We start from the raw sequence: 26,153 nt of genomic DNA on the forward strand, positions 1-26,153 counted from the left end.
TTAATTAACACTTGAATTTTTTGGTAAGTAAAATAAATGTCTGATCTTAGTAAATCGGCGCAGTTGGGATAGAACGTGTGTTCCTGTGGAGATGCAGGAACAGCTGAGCTACTGTGTGAAACCATGGTTTGATGTTGTTACCTGAACAGACCAGTAGAAGGCGCTCTTCCACCACCGTGCCGTCTCGTCATCACCTCGAAATGGAGCGTTTATTGGAAATGCTTTTTACGACCACAGAAGACCCAAGCTGGCCATTGGCTAATAAAAGCTAATTTATGTTCATCATGCGTGTGTGTTTTAGAGTCTCTGCCTCTATCAGTATTGCATTACTGTCCACCCTCGGCGGACCCGGTAACGATGTTACACGGAAGTGAGTGCTCAGCTTTTCAGCATTACCAAGAGTGCAATATCCAGAGGATGGAGGATGTGGCATGAGAGGATGAGTAGGCATCCAGTATGCAGGCGTTTGTGCCGGTCGTCCTGACAGGAGGCAGACATTCCATCCCTGCCTTGCACCGTTATTAAGCCCCGTCCTGCTTTACATGATTTCTATATATAAATATATATATATATATACACAGTGCCGTGAAAAAGTAATAGCCTTTAATCTGTTGTTTTATTTGTTTGCATATTTGTCACACTTAATGGTTTAAGATCATCAAACTAATTTAATTATTATGCAAAGATAACCCAGTGTTTAAATGATGATTTCATTTATTATGGGGAAAGAAGCTGTTTAAACCTGATTTGGCCGGTGTAAAAAAGTAATTGCCCCTAAGCAGAATAACCGGTTATGCCACCCTTGCTGGCAATAACTGCAGTTAAGTGTTTGCGGTTAAGCGTTTGCGCCAATGAGTCTTTTACATCGCTGTGGAGGAATTTTGGTCCACTCTTCTTTGCAGAATTGTTTCAGTAAGGCCACATTGGAGGATTTTCCAGCATGAACAGCCTGTTTAAGGTCACGTCATATGATATAAATCCAGACTTTGACTAGGCCACTCTCAAACCTTAATTTTATTATTTTTTTTAAGGCATTCAGAGGTGAACTTGGTGTGTTTCGGATCAACCCAACTGCGCTTGAGCTTGAGGTCACAAACTGTCAGGCATTGTTCTTCAGGATTTTCTGGTAGAGTGCAGAATTCATGGTTCCATCAGTTATGGCGAATCGTCCAGGTCCTGAAGGTGCAAACCAGCCCCGGACCATCACGCTACCACCACCATGTTTGACTGTTGTGCGTGATGATCTTTCTTTTATAAAACGCAGTGTTAGTTTTATCGCAGATGTAAAGGGACACACACCATCCAAAAATGTAAACTTTTGTCTCATCAGTCCACAGAATATTTGCCGAAAAGTCTTGGGGATAATCAAGATGTTTTTTTGGCGAGTGTGAGACGAGCCTTTGTATTCTTGGAACTCTCCCATGAAGGCCATTTTTGCTTCCAGTCTCTTTTTTTATTGGTGAATTATAAACACTAACCTTAACTGAGGCGGGAGAGGCCTGCAGATCTTTAGATGTTGTTCTGGGTTCTTTAATGAGCTTTCGGATTAGTCATTGTCTAGTGTGTTGCGTTTGAAGTGGGAATGTCGCCACCTGCTGAGTATCATGTATAATAGTCTTGGTTTTCCTTCAAAATGTGCCTAATAATGCAACAGATTTTTAAAATTAGATATGGAGACTGTTGACTTTAAAGTAGACACACTTAGTGAGCATAAAGTGAATAAGCAAAGGAGAGACTTTTATTATGAAAAAGGTAATTAAGCAACTGAGCTAATGCAAGCCGTATAATTTTAATGCTTGAAGTTGAGTACTTTTACTTTAGTACACAAGTAAATGTAGGACTTTTACTTGCACTTGAGTAATATTTGCCCTAACTAATGTCTACTTTTACACCAATGGTTGGTGGTTGCAGTTAATTGTTCACAATCGATTCTTTTTTTTTTTTTAAACTATATATAAGTAAACTTTTACATATAAAATTCTCAAAAATTAACAACTTCCTTAAGATATACAACAATCTCTGCAGAAAACACAAACCGCTTCCATGTTCTGCGTTTTTGCTTCTGAGTTAATGGAGGAGGTTTGGTGCAATACTGCAGGGACGGGGGTTCAATTCCCAGCCAGTGTGCGGATCAGATGGTCTACGCTACAGCCGAGAGACCATCAACAACATGTGATATGATACTTGAACAGTCAACAACACAAGTGACAGAATTTCAGTACTTACTAGCTACTTTTAGTAGTTTTTAATACCTTAAAACTATAAGAAATGTAGCTGATGGGACAGTCGGACAATAACAAATCAAATTTAATTAAAAATATAATTAAATCAAAAAGAAAGGCTGCACAGGATTAACAACTTTAATAAGCAGATGTTTTATTAACATTTAAGAAAGGAGTCTTCAGTGTCAGAACTTTGTTTTAGGTTTAAGGATAAAGAACTTTCACTTTTTTAGTTTTATTACCTTTAAAAGAAAAAAGGTAGCCACATCAGTGCATTTACGATAACGTTAAATGTACAGACGAACACTTTGTTAATGACGGCGCATCTCTTTGGTCTTACTTTTGTTCACTCATGTCAGTAGGGGATGAGGTCATAGGTCAGACGTGTACTTGGGTTTGGGTTTTGTAGTTTTTAAGCCCTGTTTGAATGGAGGAAACCTAGAAATCGTGATTTATGTCGGGTGCAGGTTTTGAAATGGAACGAGAATATGACCCGGGCAGGAAGAAATAGAAAACCAGCGTGATCAAACAGGTGAGAAACGTGTTACCATGACAACCCTGCTTCAAAACGAGTTACCCATAGGGGAAAGCGAGGTGTTTTTTCGTGAGCCAGGGGAAGTGATGTATTCTGTTATTTGTAGGAATATTTTCTCCATAACGTGGCGTTCGAATTATTTTTTAATATCGGTCCTGTTCTATTGATCTGCGTTAGACTCTCACACAGCAGAATGTGGAGCGCAGGGCGTCCGGTAGCATTAGATTTAATGACGATAATAAATTCTGTTGAACTTTTTGGAACATTTCAGAATATTGGCGTCGAGTGTCAGGGAAAGTGCGCTGCATTCGTTTTTGGTGTGAAGCCCATTAGCTCTGTGAAATGAAATGAAATTGAAACGGCTGCACCGAGCGTTTAGGGTGGTAGGTGTCCGACTGACAGAGTACCAATTAACGTCCCGCAGTGCAAAAGTTAATTGTTGTTCATTGTTACCACAAAAACTCCTCATAAAGGAGCTTTATCCCCGAAGTTCTGGACTATTATCATCATTTCTTTGGTCAATTTCTTTTTGAAATTCTCAGAATGAGCAAGACCAACGTAATGATTTCCTTTCTTTGTCTTTCTTCTGTCAGATCGTGTGTGTCAGCGTCAGAGAAGGAAAACCCTGGTGAGTATGTCTTCTTCTGTGTCCTAGATAAGGTGATGATAAAAGCTTTCTAAAGTATTTGCTCACCTCAGGCCTTACCAAAATCCCAGAATAAACGCAATTATTTAAAAAAAAAAATTATTCAAAGTCAGATCCAAAATGGATTTTAAAAAATTATTTTATAATTGAGTGTTTTTCCTCCATATGCCACTTGTTCTCAAGAACTGCACAAAATTATTAGGTCTGCACAATTTTTTTTCCCCCCAAAAAAATGTTGGCACAAATATGCGATGAAAATGAGTTTAGACAATTTAGTCTGCGGTATTTACCCACTAAATGTAAAATATTGTGTTCAAACGTATTTATCCAATAATCTCATTAAGAGGATGTTTGCCAATATTTGTTTATCAACTCAAAATTCAAAAAAAAATAAATAAATAAAATTATTGATAATCCGTAATAAACTATTGTGATTAAATAATTGCATGAATCCATATCGCGATATAGATTTTTCATTTTCATTAATTGTGCAGCACGACACGTAATATAGCAGAGATAACCCCTTTATTTTAAACATTTGTAAATAATAATAATAATAATAATAAAACATTTCAGGGCCGTTGGAAACCATTAGCATTGTAGGAGCTATGATAAAGATTATGAGTTGTTATGTTAAGAAACTTACCGTTTTTAGGCACAAAGACATTAATTATTAGAAATACTTTTTAATGAATGTAAATTACATAAAGTAAATTCATTTTACCATGTTTCTGCTAAGAACTTTATTGGTACTATTATTAAATTAATAGTATTTCAAGAAAACTCAACGCTCGCTGGATAAACTCGGTGATCGTCCGACTGAAATATCTCTCATTTAACATGTTGTAAAGTGTTTCGCAGGGTGGACCAATAATCAATAATAATTATAATAATAATAATAATAATAATACACTATATCGACAAATGTATTTGGCTAAACCAGTTAATTATTGAATTGAGGTGTTTCAATCAGTCCGGCCCCTCATCCCCAGTGAAGGACAATCTTAATGCTTTAGCATACCGCGGCGATGCTACGCTTCTATGCAACTTTATAGCAACGGTTTGGGGAACGGCATTTTCTATTCCAACTCTGCACTATTCACACATTTTCATCCCGAGTGGTAGGAATGAATCATTTGATTTGAAATAACGATTATGATTGCTGATCAGAAAAAAAAAGGTCTAATTTAATTGAAAACTTTTGTATTTGAAGTCAGTTTGTATTGTTAAATGCAGCATGTAGGTATTGTTATAATATCGTATCAGGTGGTTTCTGGGAGATCCCGTCCCTAACGTTTATCTGGCTGTCTTGTTTTGTACCCCGGTAACTGTGCAATAATACTTAGCATTGAAAAAAACTAATGCTAACAAACTACAATGTGTATGTAGGTCGCAACCTAACAGAATTAAAAGTGATTATGGTTTAGTTTTACTCAATAGGCTGCCCTAACTCCTAAATCCTGCGCTAAATCCCTGGTCCACATCTTTATCTGCGTTACACCCGACCTTAGAGAGCGCTGGTGACTGTTAATCCAAAGGGTAACAAAAATAAAACCACTCAGACTGGCGGAAACAGTGGAGCACCGTGGTCCCGAGGTGGTACTATCGTAGACTTTTGTTTCTTTTCAGGAGTAGAAGGACGTCTGGAGGACAAGGTAGTTGCGTATATGTACTTTCTCAACTGCCAGCAAGTCTGTTAAAAACTCACCCCTCCTTGTACGTGATCCTTATTTTACAAAAAGAAGTCTTTTTTTTTTTTTTATGGATTTGCTTGCTGTTGAGACGGCATCAGGATTTAATTTTTATCCAATTATGAAACGCACATGTGGGCGGCACGGTAGCGTAGTGGTTAGCACTTTGATCTCGCACCTTCAGGGTCAAGGGATCGAGTCCTGCCTCTGGGTCTGTGTGCAGGTTCTCTCCGTGCTTGGTGGGTTTCCGCTGGGTACTCCAGTTTCCTTTCACGGGAATTGAACCTGGACCCTGGAGGTGCAAGATGACAGTGCTAACCACCAACCACCAGGTGGCATTCTGGATTACATGGTTATAACAACTTTCTATTTTCATTTAACAGCAGAAAGCTTTCACGAGGTTTAAAATGTATATAGTTTTTAAATGTTATTAATTACAGTTTTTTAAAGTTTAGTTTCAGAAAAGCTTTACAAATGCCCAGGAGTAAATCTGGTGTACAATTTAACTTATTACAAATTCAGAACTATCCTCTTTTTTTTTAAAGCAGAAAATTTTCTGAAAAGTTATTTTAAAAAAGGGCTAAAATCTGACGCTAACAATATATAAAATAATTTCCCTTCTTCTTTCATTCTTTTCTTTCTTCCTTCAATTTTCTCAGTGCAGAAAGCTTTTAAAAAGCTTTAATAATCTGAAAAACGTTGACTTTTTCTGAAAAGATAAAAGAAAAAAAGCCCACGCAGGGGTAAACGAACCCCACCGAGATGGAGAGCAGTGGAGAGTGCTTGTGGAAATACAAATCATGTTTAGCGAGCGAGTGCGAAACACTTTACAACATGTTAAATGAGAGATATTTCAGTCGGACGATCACCGAGTTTATCCAGCGAGCGTCGAGTTTTCTTACAGCACAGCGTGAACATTCATGAAATCACACACGGCCACGATATCCGGAAGAGCCCTCCATCGGTCTCGGGCCAGGATCACGCTGTCACAGGTTAGAATGAAGAACTGGATCAAACTCTTAACTCCATCCAGTGGAATTTTAAAATATATATAAAATAGTGCTTTTAATTGTTGAGAGTTTTGTACAACGTTGGAAAGAGAAATGTTCCAGCCGTCTGGTAGCGGCTTTCGTCCGACTGTTATAGGAATATATACCTTATTGGAATATATATTTTCAGGTGTAAGGTACGTAGACAGTGTTGCTTTTCAATGCACAGGACAATGCAGTGTACACACTATATTGCCAAAAGTATTCGCTTGCCTGCATTCACATGCATATGAACTTGAGTAGCATCTGATTTTTAATCCATAGGGTTTACTAAAATGTTGGCCCCGCCCCTTTTGCAGCTATAACAGCTCCAAATCTTCTGGGAAGGCTTTCCACAAGGTTTAGGAATTTTTGACCATTCTTCCAGAAGCACATTTGTGAGGTCAGACACTGATGTTGGCCGCTCTAATTCATTCCAAAGGTGTTCTATCGGGGTTGAGGTCAGGCCTATCAAGTTCTTCCACATCAAACTCTGCTCATCCATGTCTTTGTGGACCCTAATTTGGAGGACCATGTTGGAACTGGACCGGGTCGTCCCCAAACTGTTCCCACAAAAGTTAGGAGCATGAATTTGTCCTAAATGTCTTGTTAAGCTTACACCTGTTTGGAGAAAAGGACCTAAATTTGACACCGTCAGATGATGCATGGAATTCAAATCTCAAGCTTGTCAATTCAACCTCCTTATGCGCCCGCCACTCTTTATTACAGATTTTCTTCTTTAAATATGCCTGGTGTCTAGCCTTTCTTAGACATGTAAAGCTGGCTTGGAGTCAGGGATGGGTGGAGTGGGAGGTATAGGGGTTTATAAAGTGTACATTGAAACACTATATGTCTACTTTGTTTTATCCCTGGTAAAAATCAATAAAAAATATTGTTGAAGAAAAACAAATGTCTTGGTATGCTGAAGCATTAAGAGTTCCTTACACTGGAATTAGGGGGCTGAGCCCAACTCCTGAAAAAACACATCATAATCCCGCCTCCACCAAGATTTATACTTGGTACAATGAAGTCAGATAAGTCCTGTTCTCCTGGCAACCTCCAAACCCAGACTGGTCCATCAGATCGAGACTCAAATCGCCCAGAATCATCGACAGACAGGGATGCGTGATTTGTCTCTCCAGTGAACACGTCTCCACAACTCTGGAGTCCATTGGCGTCTTGCTTTACACCAATGCTTCGCATCGGACTTGGTGATGTATGGCTTGGATGCTGCTCGGCCATGGAAACCCATTCCATGAAGCTCTCTACACGATGTTCTTAAGTAGAGAAGGTTTAGATGAAGTTTGGAGGTCTGTAGCTATTTAGTCCTGAGCTTGATTTTATCCAACTGTAACCATGGAAGTGATTGGAACAACTGAGTTCAATGATTTGGATGCGTGAGCGAGTATCTTTGGCAATATAGTCTATATTTTCCAGCTGCTGAAATTTTTAATCTGATTGGTCAGAAGGTGTTGATTAAGAGTTTCACACGTAGTATTGAGACATTAATTTGAATATACAGTACGTGTTCGCGCTTCTATAATATAGTCTCATTCACAGAGAGGCGTGAGAGATTGAAAGGAGTTATTTTGTAACAGAAAAGCAAATTAAGTATCTAAGGGGGGGGTTCAAGTCAAACCGGGACTTTTGATTGCAACAGTAACTCTCATAGAGTTTAAAAACTCCCTTTATATCACTATGTAATCTATAAACCCTGCTACACTAATGCACTCATCCCAGCGTTTCACCAGGGCTTGGACACCATCAAGGTAGAAAGTTTTCACTCACTTACTAAAGTTGCATGGAAACTATAACGCGTCCTTCATTGCTTTGATAGAAGAGGAATAAAAGCCTTCTGGGCATGCTGTTAGAGAAAAATAGTCGAGTTCCTTTTGTACTGCGCTTCAATCATTGATTATTTTTATTTATTTTTTTTTTATTCCTTATTTTTTTTATCTGTTTATATATTTCGTGCCGGTCATGACAATGTTGCGCATCAAACACAAGCACAAACACAAAGACACACACTTACACCGTTATTGATTTAGCGATATTGCGGGAGAAGATATTTTTGTACACGCAGCTGCTCATCCACACTGTGTTGATGCAACTTGTAATAAGACGAACGGAGGCGGGAAAGTGAATCAGAGCGAGTGAGAGACAAGATACACAGCGCAGCACATCTTTCTTTCAAAACTAGTAAACACACCGTATTGTGATTCAGAGCTTCTTGTCTGTTTCATGCTAGAATTTTTGAATTAAAGACAAACCTTTGTGTTTTTTTTCTCTCCCAGATCAGGAAATTACCTGCAATCCCTGATATTTTCATTTCTATGCAAGCAGTAGATGAGCTAAATATTTGATTAGGTAGGATGCAAGTCAAACTGGGGTATGTGGGCGGAGCTTAAAATAGTGCAGCTCACTAATATGTCAGGTGTATCGTAGTGTATAATATATGCTGTATGGGATTTGGTTCGTGTTGTTTAGAATGAGTTGTTTACATGAAATGTGATTCAAATGTTTTGGGATTTCAGGGGTGGATCACAGAGAGAGGAAGTTCACAGCCCATCGGAAGTTCGGCGATCGCAGGGACGGCGTAACGAGCGCACGCACGTATTTCTACGCAGACGAAATCAAATGCGACCAGCACATGGAAACATTCCTCAGGTGCATCAAGGCATCAGGTTAGAAATGAACTAGTTAAAAGTAATTAAAAGTTATTTTTTATATTTGTTAACTTTGCAGTTATCGATTTGAAAAGGTGTCTCAACAGGACGGTGTGCTGAAATGAACAACACACTCATTCACACATTACAGGCAACTTGGGAACGCCAATTCTGCATGTCTTTGGACGGTGAGAGGAAACCGGAAAACCCGGAGGAAACCCATCAAGCTAGGGGGAACGTGCACACAGAGAGGGGAATCGAACCTGGACCCTGGAGGTGCAAGGCGATTGTGCCTCCCCTAAAAGTCACATGAACTCTAAAGTTCTAATCTAAGGTTCCACTCTTGTTGGACGTCCCGTAACCACATTCCCAAACTGTTGACGTTAGTAGGGAGTTGCAACCCTATTGTAGCTATAGCAACCACAATCCATGTTCAGGTTCATCCCAAATGTGTTGAATGAGGGTTCAGGCTACTTGAGGTCTTTCAAAGCAAACTCAACCAACCTTGCCTTTATGCAGTTCCATTTGTGCACATGGTGAACGTCACTCTGGACCAAGTAAGAGGGTCTTCCCCAAACCGTCAAAATGGTCTGTAATGAAAGCAGTGTTTCCAACAGGTGTGAAATGTACTTGCAGTGTTATAGAGCGGCACGACCCGGCATTACCTGCAAGCACAAAAGTGCTCTACACACTTATATAAAAATAAAAAAAAGACATTATTCTGTCGATATTTCTTTTTAGGTAATAAATTAGACGGAGCAGAAGAACACGACAAGCCTCCCGCGTCATTCAAATCACATGCATGGAAGCATTTTGACTTCAAATATAACGATGACTGAAAAAGGGTGGTGGACAAAACGATTACAGGGTGTGCTACGAGAAAGCCGTATGAAAGCGGCAGTACATCGAGCATGACATCACCCTGGTGTGCTGTCAGGGTGGAAAACGGAACAACCACAGCAACAGCTGCTCACTGCTGCATTTAAGCAGAATCAGCACCAGAATCAGAGCGGGCTAAAACGATTCCCAAATCTATCAGGTGTTTATCGCAGCAGGTCAGGTTGTGGAAAACAAAGGATTAAAAAACATGTTGAAAGTGCTCGAGCCACGCTACGAAATACCCAGCATGAACTTTACGAACAGGATAAAATGCAAATTCTTGCGGACTTGATCTGATGCATCGTCTATTGTGATCACCACAGACGTGTGGACATCAAGGTCTAAAGAAGTTCGGCGCTACAGACACGCCCACTCTTCGAGAGTCAGACAAGCACAAATCTAGCGCAGGGACTGACCGAAGCAGTAGCAGAGTGGAGGTTAAAGAGGCACAATGCATGTAGCAATAGCCACAGATAGCACCCAGAAAACACCCATGTAAATGCAGTGTACAAGCTGGACTGGGGTCATGGATATCTTGCTTTGCACATGTGATAAATTTAGCATGCCAGAGTATTAAATATTTTATTCCTAATTTTTATTTATCCAGCTGATTATTTCTTGATTCTGGGACATGCAAACAATATTTCACTCTGCTGTAAGGTCTATGTGATAAATAATAGAATAATATGCTTGGACGACCCCGCCTAGAGTGGAAAACACTGGAAACTAATGTAAAGTGGGCATAACTTTGGTAGACTAAGGGAAGAGTAGGTCTCTTTGCAATACCAAGGTTCTACCCAACATAGTTTCCATCACAAGCCATGCATTTGCTCCATCGTTGAGGCCTCGAAGTCTCGAATCCTCTGAAAATTGTAGCAGTTGGCGGTCTCCTACCGCGTTGCATGGTTTGTCTTCGGTGGTGGTTTTCCCTTCTTTAGGCTCCTTCATCCATCTCTGCACATTGCTCCTGTGTCAATGGTGTCGTCTCCATAAGCATTCTTTTGTCTTTTTATGCACAAAAACCTCATCCACTTTCAAATCAAGCTAACGAAATAAGATTGAGATGAAAATGAACCAAACCCCAATCAGCTCCACGCTTGTATTCACTCAGGTGGAAGTTCTGAAGACGGTTTCTCCGCCATTAAGATGACCGCACTGGGACGCCCACAGTTTCTGGTAAAATTCAGATTCATATATTCCCAAAAAAATAAAGTTCTCCTGGGAGGCAGGAAATCTGCAAATCTGAGGGTGTTTTTTATTTTGTTTTTTTGTTTATTTTTCCTCTCGCGTCGTCCAGCTGCAATTTTCAGAGGTGCTGGTGAAATGGAAACGTTTCTTCAGCTTCCTGGCGGCGCAGCAGGGGAAAGATGGCCCAGAGGTGCTGGAGCAGAAACTGGACCTCGAGGAGCTGCAGGTAAAGACACGACTCATGCTGAGTGAAGAGTGAGTAAGTGAGAGATGGAGAGAGAGAGAGAAAGAGTATAGCCCAAGGAATATGATAAATAAAGATCAAATCCGATTTTTTCCCCTTCTTTTCGGAGCATTTGACCTGATCTAGCGTAAGTTTTTTTGCAGTGGATGTTTGAATACAAATTCATTCTCAACGTCTAGGAAATTCATGAGGTGTGTTCGTACGAATAAAAACCCCTCTCTTTCTCAGTCTTTTCTGACAAAGCTCGGAGCCAAAGGTGACATCCGTGGCTGGTTCACGAACGAGAAGCTGTGCTCGTCTGGGTAAGAACGACTCTCTGAATTCTAAGCAGCCGTCATTGTACACCTTAAAAAAGGGTCAGCTTTGTGTTCGCTACTTAACTCCTCACACCTAAGAGAGTTTAACGAGCTCTGGCACATCGGACCCCTAACGAATACACCTAAAGCTCGAAGAACAAGTGTGTTAATAAAAAAGAAAGGAACAAAAAAAAGTCTTAAATGTCACAAAGTCGAGCCTTTGTTTCAGCCAGCTCCTTAATTCATGCATATTAAGTCAGACTGGTATGTTGCGTAATAGTCTAGCCCAGTAAGGAGTATGGATCTGGTTTGAACTTGCAGTGTATCAATTAACCTTCTTCCCCACATTAGCACCATCGACATGCTTGACTGGAACAGTCTGATCGACGAGAGGACAAAAATATCCGATCTTCTCGTGGTACCCAACATTGAGGTAAGAGAGCATGACTGATATCTTAAGTTGGGTAGAAATGAGGAAAACCATCAAATCAATTTAACGGGGGAGCTATAATTTATATAAAGTTCACTTTTTATCAATGTTTAGGTATCCACGTCTTCAGTGTACAAACAAAAAAACCTGAGGGTTCAATTAACACCCCCCCAACGATACCCTCCCCTTCATCACTCATTACATGCACATTTGTGATTTTCATTTTAGAAAAGAAAAAAAAAAGGTGTGAGAATCTGTTGTTAGCCCTACAAGGTAAACACAGGGTGTAAAATGCCTTTTAACGTCTATTCAAATTCAAAATTCTAATTTTATTTGTCACATACACGGTCATACACAGTACGATATGCAGGGAAATGCTTACACGACCGCCGGTGACCTTAAAAAGAAAATAAAAAAACTATATATAAAGAAGAAATATTAATAAAATGAAATAAAATACAAAGGAAAATAAATGTAACTAGTAAAATAAACAAACTGTACAAATAAGGGCATGTAAAAATATCACAAAATATAGAATATAGGAATTTGGGGGGGAAATATATATATAAAAATTCTGAAATGTTTTAAAGTGGCATTAAAATGTTTTAAAGTGTCTATATAATATGCTGCCTTTTAATTAATGTTTTAAAATTGGGCTTTGTCACTAAGGGTGCCAATAATTCTAGCCATATTCAAATTATTGTCATTTAAAAAAAAAATAATAATAATGCAGTGCGTAAATATGTACATGTCTGTTTAACTGTTAGTATTCAGTAGGTGAAGCATCGCAGGGGAAATGGCCTTCACTCAATATTTAGTGAATGAAATTGTCCTTGAATGAAGGTCATGTTGTGTGTGTTTAACACAAGGTCAACTTTTTGTAAGGTATTCAAGTTTGAATGAGTAACAACCCTCAGATTAGCGTTGCGTCACCCATGAGTAAGCCGACCTTGCCAGCTTTCATTCATCACGAAAATATCTCCTTTATAAATGACACCCACAGATCACAACCAAGGACAGAATTTTCCTCCGAACAGCCTCTCTTTCCTGGATTTCTGTTAACTACACAGTTTTATGGTTTTATCGCTACATTTTAGAGCTCCGAGTTGGCAGCAGTTCCACAACTCTGCCTCTTAAGTCCTCACACCAAATGCTGCTGTTGGTTCCAGAGTGCTAGTTAAAGTTTAATTCATGCAACTGTTCAGAACTTACCAAGGGTGTAGTCAAAACATGAGTGGCCATGTGCGGCCAAACGTGGCCAAGACATACTTCATTTTATCTAAATCTATAATAAGTAGCTCTACTGCCCTAAAGCCAAGACAGAACTGCTCGCTTTCTTGACATTTTCCCGAACGATAGCCAAGATCTGATTGATTACGTTTCCCAAATGGTAGCCAAGATCTGATTGGTTCAGAACTTACCAAGGGTGATTCCACCAAACATAGCCAAGATCTGATTGGTTCAGAACTTACCAAGAATGATTTCCCCAAACATAGCCAAGATCTGCTTGAATAGAACTTACCAAGGGTGATTCCCCCAAACGTGACCAAGATCTGATCGGTTACTTTCCCAAAAGGTAGCCAAGATCTGACGGGTTACTTTCCCAAAAGGTAGCCAAGATCTGATTGGTTACGTCCCTCAAGCGTAGCCAAGATCTAATTGGTTACGTCCCTCAAACGTTGCCAGGTCTTATCGGTCACCTTCCCTAAACATGGCCAAGGTCTTATTGATCACTTTCCCCAGACATAGGCATGATCAGATTGGTCACCTTCACTAAACGTGGCCGTAAATGCTCACTTTCCCTAAATGTAACCAAAACAATATTATCTATTTATCCTAAATACCAAATTATCCAGGCAGGGCCATTGGTGGCTTTCATGCAGAAAGGCCTGGGTTCAATTTCCTCCCAATGCCCAAACCCCAGCCACTGAATGCAGTGCCGGTCCCAAGCCTGGATAAAATGGGAGGGTCGCATCAGGAAGGGCATCTGGTGTAAAACCTGTGCCAAGTTGTGTGCAGATCGGATGGCACTGCTGTGGCGACTCCTTGACGGGAACAGACGAAAGACGTATAATAATTAAATTGACTAGACAGCATGGTGGTTTAGTTGTTAGTCGTGTAGCCTCGCACCTCCAGGGTTACTGCATGTTCTCTCTGTGCTTGATGAGTTTCCTTTGGGTACTCCGGTTTCTTCCTACAGTCCAAAGACATGCAGATGAGTTTTATAACCCCATGATAAGTGGTATAGAAGACGAATGAATGACTGTATGAAACTAAATTGACTACGTTGTGCTTTTAAATAAACATGTCTTGGCTTCATATTTAACCTGTTTTTTTTCCTGATTGAACAGACAGGCCACCTGGAGCCTCTGTTGCAGAGATTCACTGAGGAAGAGGAGAAGCAGATGAAGAGGATGCTTCGAAGACTTGATGTACTTGCTAAAGTAAGCCATGAAAAACACCATTAAAAATATAAACACGTTCTTCCTTTACAGCTTGTTTTTTTCTGATAATTTGATGATTAATATTAAACTGTGCATCACGTTTATGAATAGTGTGAGACTTCCATCATCCGGCCACAGGTTCACTGTTTTTAAGTGTCAAACTGCAGCCAGCTTTACTCACCACTCGGCCTGTGTGTTTCCTGAAATATAGAGTGGCTTCTCTAGACAAGGCCGCGCTCAGTTCAGGATCGGAGCCGAATTCAATTCACAGGCTGCAAATAAATTATTTAAAAACGATTAAAAATGTAAAAGTCAATGGCAGATGAATTGCAGTTCCTCTGAAGAAATGAACCGAATGAGCCGGAATGGAACTGACCTCGAGCTCGGCTTCAGCCTTCAGGGAGTCGATGAATATTAACAGTTTTTACACTCTTTATTTACTGCTTATATAATGTTTGTGTCAGATTGAGCCAGAAAAAAAATGATCTGACGCATATGAAGGAAAAATGCTATAAATATTTTTGTCAAATATTTTTTTAACAAAACAGAAAAAAAAAAAAAACGGAATAATTTGTAATAAAAATTATTTTAAAACTTTATTCATTTCATCTGTAAAATCTACTTATTTAGAAACTTGAAAAATATTGCTTTTATAAGTTCATCCAAATTAAATACATTACATGTAGTGTGTATAATTTATATACTGTAGAACATTTTAATATTTCATAATGCATTGATGATAATTCTGTAATTATAATGAAAACTAAAAAAAAAAAATAAATGCCGCGACACTGTGGCATAGTGGTGTCACCTTGGTCCAGGTTCGATTCGCCGCCTCGGAGGCTGTGTATGTGGTCTGAGTTTGCATGTTCTCCCCGTGCTTGTTGGGTTTCCTCCAGGTACTCCAGTTTCCTCCCACAGTCTAAAGACATGCAGATTAGGTTAATTGGTGTTCCCAAATTGCCTGTTGTGTGTGTGTGTGCCCTGCGATGGATTGGTACCCCGCCCAGGGTGTACTTTGTCTCTTGCCCTAAGTCTCCTGGGATAGGCTCCCGGCCCTCCATTAACCCTTTATTCAGAATAAAGTAGAATTGACGTAAAGTAAGTGAGTTTAAAATATACTGCTATTTCATATTAACATTAGTAATAATTAATAATAAAATAAGTGGATTCATGGATAATTGGTTTAAACAGCAGGGAATGTTACATTTAGTTCTGTTCGCATTTACGCCCCCAGGTTAGTTTATAATTGACGTGTTTTATTGTAATGTGTAAATGCTGCAGTGTCGAAATGTCTTCAGGAGTGTGTACAGTAATAATGACTGCGTGTGTGTGTGTTTTATGTGTGTAGCATGCGGTGCAGAACAACGTGAGGCTGATGGTGGATGCAGAACAGACGTATTTCCAACCCGCCATCAGTCGGCTGACTTTGGAGATGCAGCGCATATTTAACCGAGACAAACCGGTCATCTTCAACACCTACCAGTGCTACCTGAAGGCAGGACTCTCTCTCACACACACACACACACACACACACTCAAAAACAAGCACACATTCAAATCACGTGGTTCGTTAGTTGCTGAAAGTCTGCCGTGTAATACTTTGCGTGACTGCACTCGAACACACGGAAACCGTAGTCGTGTACACAGCTCTTGATTTCACACCTGACACACTTCATGTAGCTGATTTATATAAACTGAGCACTGCTGTTCGTCTTCGCAGGAAGCCTATGAGAACGTGTGTGTGGACGTGGAGCTGTCGAGGAGAGAAGGCTGGTGTTTCGGAGCCAAGCTGGTACGAGGGGCGTACATGCACCAAGAGAGGACACGAGCTCAAGAGATCGGCTACGAGGATCCCATCAACCCGGACTACGAATCCACGAGCCAGATGTACCACAGGTGTCGTATCAGAAATACGTCTTTATGGGTATTGTGTTACAATTGCATGTGCTGGATATGTAGTCGTTTCAGTTAGTTGAGATTTAAACAGACATTCTGCATTTCTGCAGGTGTTTGGACTACGTGCTGGAGGAGATCGACAGGAACAAGAAAGCCAACATCATGGTGGCGTCACACAACATAGACACTGTGAAACACACAATACAGAGGTAGAAATGATGATAATAATAATAACAATAATGTAATTCAATATCAAATTGTCCGAGTGGCACAAAAGAAATCCACTTTTTTGTCTCAAGCCCACTCATTACACTCGCTTACACCAGTCTCAAAACACCACGAGCGCTAATTAGTCAAAAGTTGCGTATGTTAGAAGCCCAGCAGCTCAACCCATGGGCTTACTTTTGGGTTTTGATCCTTTTGAGGCGGTAAAAACGTCGTTGTTTATGATCCTACAGGTGATCTATTTACACATTTTTTATCCCTATGTGCCAAGTTTGAATTATTATTAGATATAATGATTATCACAATTTTAATCGAATTGGCATGAGGTATGCCGTGATAATATCGTATCAGGAGGTGATTGGTGATTTCCATCTCAATTGCTAATCATCCATAATATCTTCATCTCGCTTTCAGCGTCGCAATTATTTATCGTAAGGATCATAATCTGTAAAATAAACTGTTGTCCTTACAGCACGGCTTTCTTGCTCTAGGAGCACATCATGACTCAAATCAAACAAATACACAATGGTTGACACGGCTATTACGCAATATTTGAAAAATATGTCCTGTATTATTTTGAATTTTAAATATTTTGCATAATAAATATATTATGATGCAATAATAGAATATTATACAGGTTGCACACATTGTTTATCAATCAAACATATTGATTATAACCAGATTATTCTGGTTTGATGTATGCAAACATACTGTAGCTACAGACAGTCCAGATTTTAATCTACCTGACATAATTACTCTACATCCCTTCTGCAATTTAACATCCAAATGCACTGCTGTGAGTTATCACTCTCAGTTTTGACATGTTAGTCTGAAAGTATTGACGGTCGTGTAGATGCTTTGAACTCTGATATTAACTGACCTTATGACTCTCTTACCTGTTTCGAAATCTCATATTAGCAATCTCGCATCTCGTCTCTATTTTCTAGTTTGAAAGATTATATCTGACAGACATCGCACCTAATGTTCTCTTCATGTTCAAATAAATAGGAAAGTGTTAGACCGAAATACACAGTGTCCCAAAAGTCTCCGCACGTAGAGGAAATTAAGTGATGCTCTTGGATCAATAGTTTTCAGATTCGTGGCTTGGCTTGATTTTTACCTGGTGAAGGTCATGTTGTACCAGGAAACGATACAACACAAAGATCACATAAAGGTCCCTCATGGATCTGTATGGTTCCTGTATCCCCCAACCTGTGTGTGTTAATGCTCCAGCTGAAACACACCTTAGATCATTTTTTTCGTGCTTTTGGTTCACTCTTATTCCAACTTCGCCATTTCATTGTCGAGATAAATGAGCTACCGCAGAGCCACACTGCAGAAGAAAACAGCAGAGTTGAGCAACAACTTCCTCCTGGGTTTTCTTATATGAGGTCATATTGGGGGGAAAATCTTCCTGTTGTTGTTGTTGTTGTTTTTTAAAGACCCAGCCAATATAAAATAAAAAAAAAAAAAAAAAAAAAGGACAAACAGCAGGGATTTTTTTTTCTTTATTTTCCTCATGTTTTATTTGTACAAGGACATTGGAGATTTATCTAGAAATAAAGACTAAAAAATGTAATTTAACATAAAAGGAATACATTATTCGATGTATAATTGCATGCATAACACCAGATGTGTTCATCTAAATAAGTCATGAGTGGTAGAGACGATTCAAAGAAATGGCAATTATATAGAGAATACTTCGTTAGTGAAATTGCATTTCATTAAAAGGGATTAATTTCTTAGATGTATAACGACTTCTGGGACGCCGTGGTTAATGTATGTAATTATATTTAGCCACAAAGATAGTTAGTTAACATAAACAAGCTCTAATCCCAACTGATAAAGATGTAACAATTAATAGAAAGTGATTAAAATCACCTGCACATCATGTTATGAAGCATAAACGCACAACGTTTGTCTTATTTGCAACAGAAGCACTAATGTAAATCACGCTGTCATAACAAATCAAACTTTTGCAAATGAATATCCTTATTATTTTCTCCATCAATTTTCGTACGCTTGTTTCTCTTTTAAATAAGTTACGAAATCCACCACAACATACTGCATATGGAAATAATCAGCAGAACAGTTTTTACATTACTGTGTTATCGAATTTGGCTCGAAACATAATTAATCAACAAAAATAGATAGTAGAAACATACGGTATACGATGTCTGTTACGATGACGTTGCTTCTACAGTCCACTGTTATAACAGATGACGTGTTTGTCACGTGTCTGCAAAAGGTCTGTAGGTTTTACTGTAACTACAAGACAAGCAGCGTTCTAATCACATTTTAATCTCTACGTATAAAACACACACAAAGATAACTCTGCCCACGTCATGCCTGGCCTAGGATAAAAACATAATGCACTCTCAAGCCCTTTATTAGACATGGTTTATAGACAGCTTTTTGTTTCTTTCTTGACCTTGACGGGTTTGACACACACACACTGCTCTTATCTTTTTTTAATATTTCAGCACTCTACTGGATGGTGCTTAGTTTATATTAATTCCCTGCCTCCACAGATCACCGTGTCCACGTAAAGTAAAATATTTCTAGCTTTTTTTTTGCTTCATTTTTGATGATTACAGCTACCCAACGTATCCCAGGAGACTTTGGGCAACAAGAGGCGGGGTTCACCCTGGACAGATTGCCAATCCACTTTAGGGCGCACACACAAAACTGGCCAAATTGGGAATGCCAGTTAACCTATTCTACTTGTCCTTGGACGTTTTGAGGAAACCCAGAGGAAACCCACCAAGCACAGGGAGAACATGCAAACCCATAGACCCAAGGCACGACTCAAACCCTGTTCCTGGAGGTGCAAGGCTATAGTGCTAAAAAAATTAAAAGTAAAATTTGCATTTCATTTGGAACTTGAATGTCCTGGCCCCTGGAGGAAGAGAGAAGTTCCTCGCAGTCCATGTGAAGTTTCCACAGTCTGTGATGATTTGACCTGATGATGGTTGTTGGTCCACTGTTTTTTATCAAGTCAAAAGTCAATGGCGATGTTTGAAAGGAGATTTTAGAGCTCTTCATAATTCAGTCTGCTGACGAGTTTCATGGAGGTGCCGATTTCCTTTTCCAGCATCTGCCTGAAGTGCCAAAACTACCACTATCTGTTAACACTGTGCTTGATTGAGCAGCCAAATCGCCTGACCTGAACCCTAGAGAGAATATGTTGTTAAGAGGAAGATGAGAAACAGTCTGAGAAGAGCAAGAATACAGATGAGCTGAAGCAAAGCAACCTGGTCTTTAATAACGTCTCAGCAGTGACATGTTTTGATCCCCGCCATGTCATGCCACATTGATGCAGGAATTTGTGCGACAGAAGCCCAGTCCTAGTATAAACATAACTTATGAATTGTAAAAAAATGTATATGTTTTGATTGATCTTAGGAAGTATTCTAATATTTTGCGATAGATACTTGTCATTTTTATGAGCTGTGAGATGTATTTATAAGAATTAAAACAAGAAAAGGCTTGAAAAAAAGCTGGAATATATGAGAGAGTTTTGCTTTTTAATTAAATTACAAAAAGAAAGTGACATTTTCATGATATTCCATTTTTTGGGGAGGTGTACTGGATACACGCTTCAGAATTATGCAATATAGGGTTTTCTTTTTTTTTCAGCACACCCTAGGTAATATGAGAAAATTTATTTTAATTGATTTTAACTATACAGTCTGGCAAAAAAGTATTTAGTCAGCCACTAATTGTGCAAGTTCTCCCGCTTAAAAAGACGAGAGAAGCCTGTAATTTTCATCATAGGTATACCTCAACTATGGGAGACAAAATAATAAAAAAAAAAAAAAAAAAACAGAAAATTACATTGTAGGATTTTTAATGAATTAATTAAGGTAAATTCCTCTGTAAAATAAGTATTTGGTCACCTACAACAAGCAAGATTTCTGGCTCTCAAAGACCTGTAACTTCTCCTTTAAGAGGCTCCTCTGTCCTCCACTCGTTACCTGTATTAATAGACTCTGTTTGAACTTATCTGTATAAAAGACACCTGTCCACAGCCTCAACAGTCACACTCCAAACTCCACGATGGCCAAGACCAAAGATGCGTCAAAGGACACCAGAAACAAAACTGTAGACCTGCACCAGGCTGGAAAGACTGAATCTGCAGTAGGTAAGCAGCTTGGTGTGAAGAAATCAACTGTGGGAGCAATTATTAGAAACTGGAAGACATACAAGATCACTGATAATCTCCCTCGATCTGGTGCTCCACGCAAGATCTCACCCCGTAGGGTCAAAATGATCACAAGAACTGTGAGCAAAAATCCCAGAACCACAGGGGGGGACCTAGTGAATGACCTGCAGAGAGCTAGGACCAAAGTAACAAAGGCTACCATCAGTAACACACTGCGTCGCCAGGGACTCAAAACCTGCAGTGCCAGACGTGTCCCCCTGCTTAAGCCAGCACATGTCCAGGCCCGTCGGAGGTTTGCTAGAGAGCATTTGGGTGATCCAGAAGAAAACTTTTTACGTTTGGAGAAGAGAAAAAATGCTGTGTAGCATCCAAAGAACACCATACCTACTGTGAAGCATGGGGGTGGAAACATCATGCTTTGGGGCTGTTTTTGCGAAGGGACCAGGACGACTGATCCATGTAAAGGAAAGAATGAATGGGACCATGTATTGTGAGATTTTAAGTGAAAACTTCCTTCCATCAGCAAGGGCATTAAAGATGAATTTCTAGGTCCTCGAGTGGCCTAGCCAGTCTCCAGATCTTAACCCCATAGAAAATCTTTGGAGGGAGTTGAAAGTCCGTGTTGCCCAGCGACAGCCCTAAAACATCACTGCTCTAGAGGAGATCTGCATGAAGGAATGGGCCAAAATACCAGCAACAGTGTGTAAAAACCTTGTGAAGACTTACAGAAACGTTTGATCTCCGTCATTGCCAATAAAGGGTATATAACAAAGTATCAAGATGAAATTTTGTTATTGACCAAATACATATTTTTCACCATAATTTGCCAATAAATTCTTAAAAAATCCTACAATGTGATTTTCTGGATTGTATTTTCCTCTTATTTTGTCTCTTATAGTTGAGGTATACTTAGTATACATACAGTAGTTGAGGCTTGGCATCACTTCCATATAAGGAGATGGATTTTTTTAAGCTTAGCACCAGCTTTGTAATGGGTAGAAGCAAAATAAATGGAATGTTGACCTGACCTCAGTAAGCCAAGAATGATGCACTCGACTACACACACACACACACACACACACAATCCTACATTCCTCTCCAAGTCTCTCTCTCTCTCTCTCTCTCTCTTACTCAGGGTGAAGTAGTTAAACCCGAGTCTTAGCAATCAGATCCAACAATCCATCACCTTAGCAGCTATTAGATCAAACAATTTCCAAAATAAGGCCAGTGATTGATGCTCCCCGGTGAGGGAGTTATAGTCTGTAGGAAGAAAAAAAAAACTCTGCCAAGTAATCTTATTAAACGTGGCGCCATCATTCCTTTAGGGTTCCACTCCATTTACCAGAGCACATGTCAATGACAAAGTCAGGCGTGTTTACAAAACCCTGATAAAAGCTGCCACACTTAACTCCTGCGTGCAGTAAAACGAGCATTAATCGTGCGACCCGTTAGGTCCGGCGGCGTCTCGTCAGTCCAGCCGTGTCAACTCGTGTTATAATCTCATTCCACTGTTTGTTTTTGCTCTTTAATTTTATTACATGCTGATTATTTTTTTTTAATAGGATGAATGAAATGGGACTTGCACCAACTGACAGGAAGGTGTATTTTGGTCAGCTGCTTGGGATGTGCGACCAGATCAGCTTTCCGTTAGGTATACACACCCACACACACTCACAGACATAAAACACACACTCTGCATCTGTCTGGAAAGTGAAATTGCGGTTTGCATTAGATTTTTTTGCTGAACTATCCATTTAAAATTAATCTAATCATGTGCAATCGATCAGCCGAGACATGTTAGATGTACAACCGTTGTCTAAGTGCTTTTGGAAGATCAGTTTGCGGTACAAATGCAAATCGAATGCGTTACGCCTTTAAAGTTAAATACCAAACTGAATATACCATAGATACAATGTCCATATTATTTGGATTAGGTATTTCATCTAATATACTGTTTTTGTTTTTTTTGGAGGCCTTAAAGGTCTCATATTTTCCTTTTTTTTTTTTATAAGTTAGCGCAGATCTTAGAACTCCCCCAAAGTGTCTGCCTTTGTCTCACTCCTCCTCTAAACATGCCATTTTAGTGTTTATGTAAATGAGCTAGTGCTGAGCAACACCTACTACTGAACAGCAGGGCTGAGCAACAAGCCGAGGGAGGGGATCTTCCTATGTGAGGTCACTATGGTGGGTGACCATATTTAATGTTTCCAGCCAGAAGTTTAATTCAAGTCTAACTTCTGACTTAAACATGCTCTTGACTCAAGGTTTTGGACAATTTTTTTTAGAAATGCTTATTCTTAGCTTGTAAGAATATCTGGGTCGGTTCTACAGGCTTGTTTTTCTTGATGTGTGTGTGTGTGTGTTTAGGTCAGGCAGGTTTCCCGGTGTACAAGTATGTCCCGTACGGCCCCGTGAACGAGGTGATCCCGTACCTGTCGCGGCGTGCTCAGGAGAACCGGGGCATGATGAAGGGAGCGCAGATGGAGCGAACTCTACTGTGGAAAGAGCTTGTACGCAGACTCACCAGTGGAGAACTGTTCCACAGACCGTCTATGTAAAAGACATACTCACGCTGTGCTTTCACGCAGGAGACTTCCTGTGTCGTGCCTTTTTTAAAGTTAGACACCTACACAGCTCCCGAATAAACTGCAGCATCTCAGGGGGTTTAGACACCTCAGGTTTTTAGGTTGTTCCCCCCCCCCCCTCCCTCCACCTCCTCTCTATCCTGCCTTATTTTCCTCATTTGATAGAGAAAAGGATCACAAACCAAAATAATGCATCAGACATTTTCAGTCCAAAGCAGCATTTCAGACATACATGAATTCACTTGCTGGTTTCGTTCTTGTTCTGCATTTCATTTAAATTGAATCATTGGTCATGTTGTTGATAATGACATCACTCTTGCTGTTGTCATCAACCATCAACTGTTGTGATAAAACAGACGCAGACGCGGTTCTTTTCCTGGAACACCGTCTCCTGATGTGTTTTACTCCTCTCACAGTTTGTTATTTATACAATTTCATTTTCTTCAACAGTGATTATGTTGTTAGTTATGGAGCGTCTCTGTTATTGGTTCATCTTACTTCCTATCTTTCTTTCTTACCTTACCAGCATTGGCTACATCTGGCCACATTGTCCAGTTGTGATGTTTTGGTCAGATCTGGTTTGCGGGTCATGACGGTTCACATCCATACACACAATTACCATTTATCTGACTCATTTTTTCAGACTAAAAAAAAAAATAATGAATGAAAAGGAAGTGGAAGGGAAATTTTCAAAAATGCTGCTAATATGCTAACATAGCGATAGGTCACATGTAACGTGTTCCACAAACATTTTTTAGCAAAAATGTTACCATATACACATAAAGTACATGCCTGGCTTTAAAAAGAAAAAGAAATACATAACTTGACTAAGGAGATTTTTTTAAAGAACCGTACAGCTCATGATTAAAACCTGGAAACTTTGCAGATGAGATGACAAAACAAAAAAGATAAAAGATCTCGTAAACACTTGTTGAAGTTGCATCATTAAAAAAAATAAAAGCTGCATTGTGGGAGCATCAGGAATCATTTTCACACATGAACTGGTCACCAGGTTGCATGCTGTAATTAAAGCTACAGTATAATGGAAGTTAATTGAAATATTAGGCTGTGTGATTATTATTTTTTTTTCTTTTTTTGGCCAGGCATTGTGCTTGTATTTGAGTGTTAAAATAAACGTATGAATTGTCCTATGGCTAAAATGAGCTGCTGTTACAGAAAATGATTAAACAACTTCTGACCAAAGATTTTTTTTTAGTGTTGTGATCTACAATATACACAATTTCCAGATGTTACACCCTGGGAAACTCTTTGTCCAAAACACATACTTGTAAGTTGCTTTCTTGAGCTTTTAGTGCAGATAATCCGGTATGGGAAAACCCATTGAGTCCAGTTCCAGACGATGTACAGTATACTTCTCAGTTTCTGCCTTTCATCATCCTCCATCTTCCCCCGAGTCGGTTCTTGTTCTTCCCATCTTTCCCAACCTAATTATCTCCCGCTTTCCTTCCTCCCTCCCTCTATCTTCTTCTCTCCTCATCCCCGCCTCATTACTCTTTCCTGCTCCACTCTCTCTCTCGCCCATCCATCTCCCCGGCACCTTTATGACGCTGAGAGGGCTCCCTAAAATGTCAGAGCGCTCAAACGAGTTTTGCAGCTAACTTTTATGTGCTGCCATCATTCATCAAGCGCGACAACAGTGATACAAAAAAAAAGCATGACCTCGACAGCAATAAAAAAACTTGTCAATATTATGCTGTTAATGGTGGTTTCATTTCAAGGATAACAGAGCATTGAGGTTGAGTGCTGTATTGATTGAAATTACAGGACAAAAGATGGGACTTTGTCAACATCCAACACTAAACGGAAAAGTTCATCGGCAGCCATTTTAACTTAAAAGTTTGTTTTAGAACGATCCTTCGGTGTTCTGTAGCTTTCTCTAACGTAATATTGATTATACACTCACCGGCCACTTTATTAGGCACGCCTGTTCAACCCCACCTTAACACAAATATCGAAGCAGCCAATCACATGGCAACCACTCAATGCATTTATGCATGAAGAAATGGTCAAGACAATCTGCAGAGGTTCAAACCGAGCATCAGAACGGTGATTTAAGTGACTTTGAACGTGGCATTCAAATGGTTGATGGTGCCAGACGAGCCGTCTGGGTCTTTCAGGAACTGCTGATAGAAACATAGCGGATAGAAAAGCAACAGCAACTCAATTAATCACAATCAATAAAACATCTTGTTACAAGCGAGGTATGCTGAAGAGCATCTCTGAACGCACAAAATGTCGAACCTTGAAGCAGATGGTCTACAGCAGCAGAAGACCACACCGGGTACCATGGACGGCACCTCTCGGATATTCAAATATTTTTAGATCTCTAAGTGGTTTTAAAAAAAAGGGTGGAATATTTCATTTTACATGGAATAAAATGATGTATGAGAGTTTAAATTTTTAAATTAAAATCACACACACAAAAAAAACTTTTCACAATATTCTTATTTTTTTAAGATTGGAGGTATGACCAGGGAAATGAAACAAAATCCTACATTTTAAACCTGGTTTTAGCAGACCTTACTGTATTTTAAACCCAGTCAAATTTACAAAAAAGAAAAAATTGATCGTAAGATTTCACTTATTACAAGATTATAAGATTACAAAAAGTATTAAGCTTTGCTCCTTTCTATGATTAAATGCTTTGAATTAAAAAAAAAAGTCTGCCAATAGAACATTAGATTATTTTTAGGCTAAAATAATAAAATATGTCTACAGTTATAGGCTTAATAATCTTATATTTATTCACGTATATTGTGATCCTAAATTATAAATTAATTTAATAGAATTTCAAATATTTTAACTCGCAGCAGCATGGTGGCTTAGTGGTAAGCACTGTCGCCTTGCACCTCCATGGTCCGGGTTCGATTCCCACCTCGGGTCTGTGTGCATTGAGTTTGCACGTTCCCCTCGTGCCCTCTGGGTAATCCAGTTTTCTCCCACAGTCCAAAGACATGTTGACTGGGCATTCCCAAATTGCCTGTAGTGTG

At 39.4% G+C, this 26,153-nt stretch overlaps 1 protein-coding gene across 1 annotated transcript in view; it reads left to right on the forward strand.

The window, feature by feature from the left end:
* The window catches only part of prodhb (proline dehydrogenase (oxidase) 1b), a 37,702-nt gene extending 13,928 nt beyond the window's left edge, over positions 1–23,774 (forward strand). The window contains exons 3-14 of the mRNA XM_053481623.1: positions 3,351–3,385; positions 8,657–8,806; positions 10,779–10,843; positions 10,965–11,081; positions 11,328–11,401; positions 11,747–11,828; positions 14,177–14,269; positions 15,621–15,767; positions 15,992–16,167; positions 16,278–16,376; positions 22,120–22,208; positions 22,925–23,774. Of these exons, the coding sequence (XP_053337598.1) occupies positions 3,351–3,385; positions 8,657–8,806; positions 10,779–10,843; positions 10,965–11,081; positions 11,328–11,401; positions 11,747–11,828; positions 14,177–14,269; positions 15,621–15,767; positions 15,992–16,167; positions 16,278–16,376; positions 22,120–22,208; positions 22,925–23,115 (1,318 nt within the window). The 3' untranslated portion in view covers positions 23,116–23,774. The remainder of the gene's footprint in view (positions 1–3,350; positions 3,386–8,656; positions 8,807–10,778; positions 10,844–10,964; positions 11,082–11,327; positions 11,402–11,746; positions 11,829–14,176; positions 14,270–15,620; positions 15,768–15,991; positions 16,168–16,277; positions 16,377–22,119; positions 22,209–22,924) is intronic.
* The last annotated feature ends 2,379 nt before the right edge of the window (positions 23,775–26,153 follow it).

This window comes from Clarias gariepinus, chromosome 21 (genome assembly GCF_024256425.1).
Source record: "Clarias gariepinus isolate MV-2021 ecotype Netherlands chromosome 21, CGAR_prim_01v2, whole genome shotgun sequence".
NCBI classification, from domain to species: Eukaryota; Metazoa; Chordata; class Actinopteri; order Siluriformes; family Clariidae; genus Clarias; species Clarias gariepinus.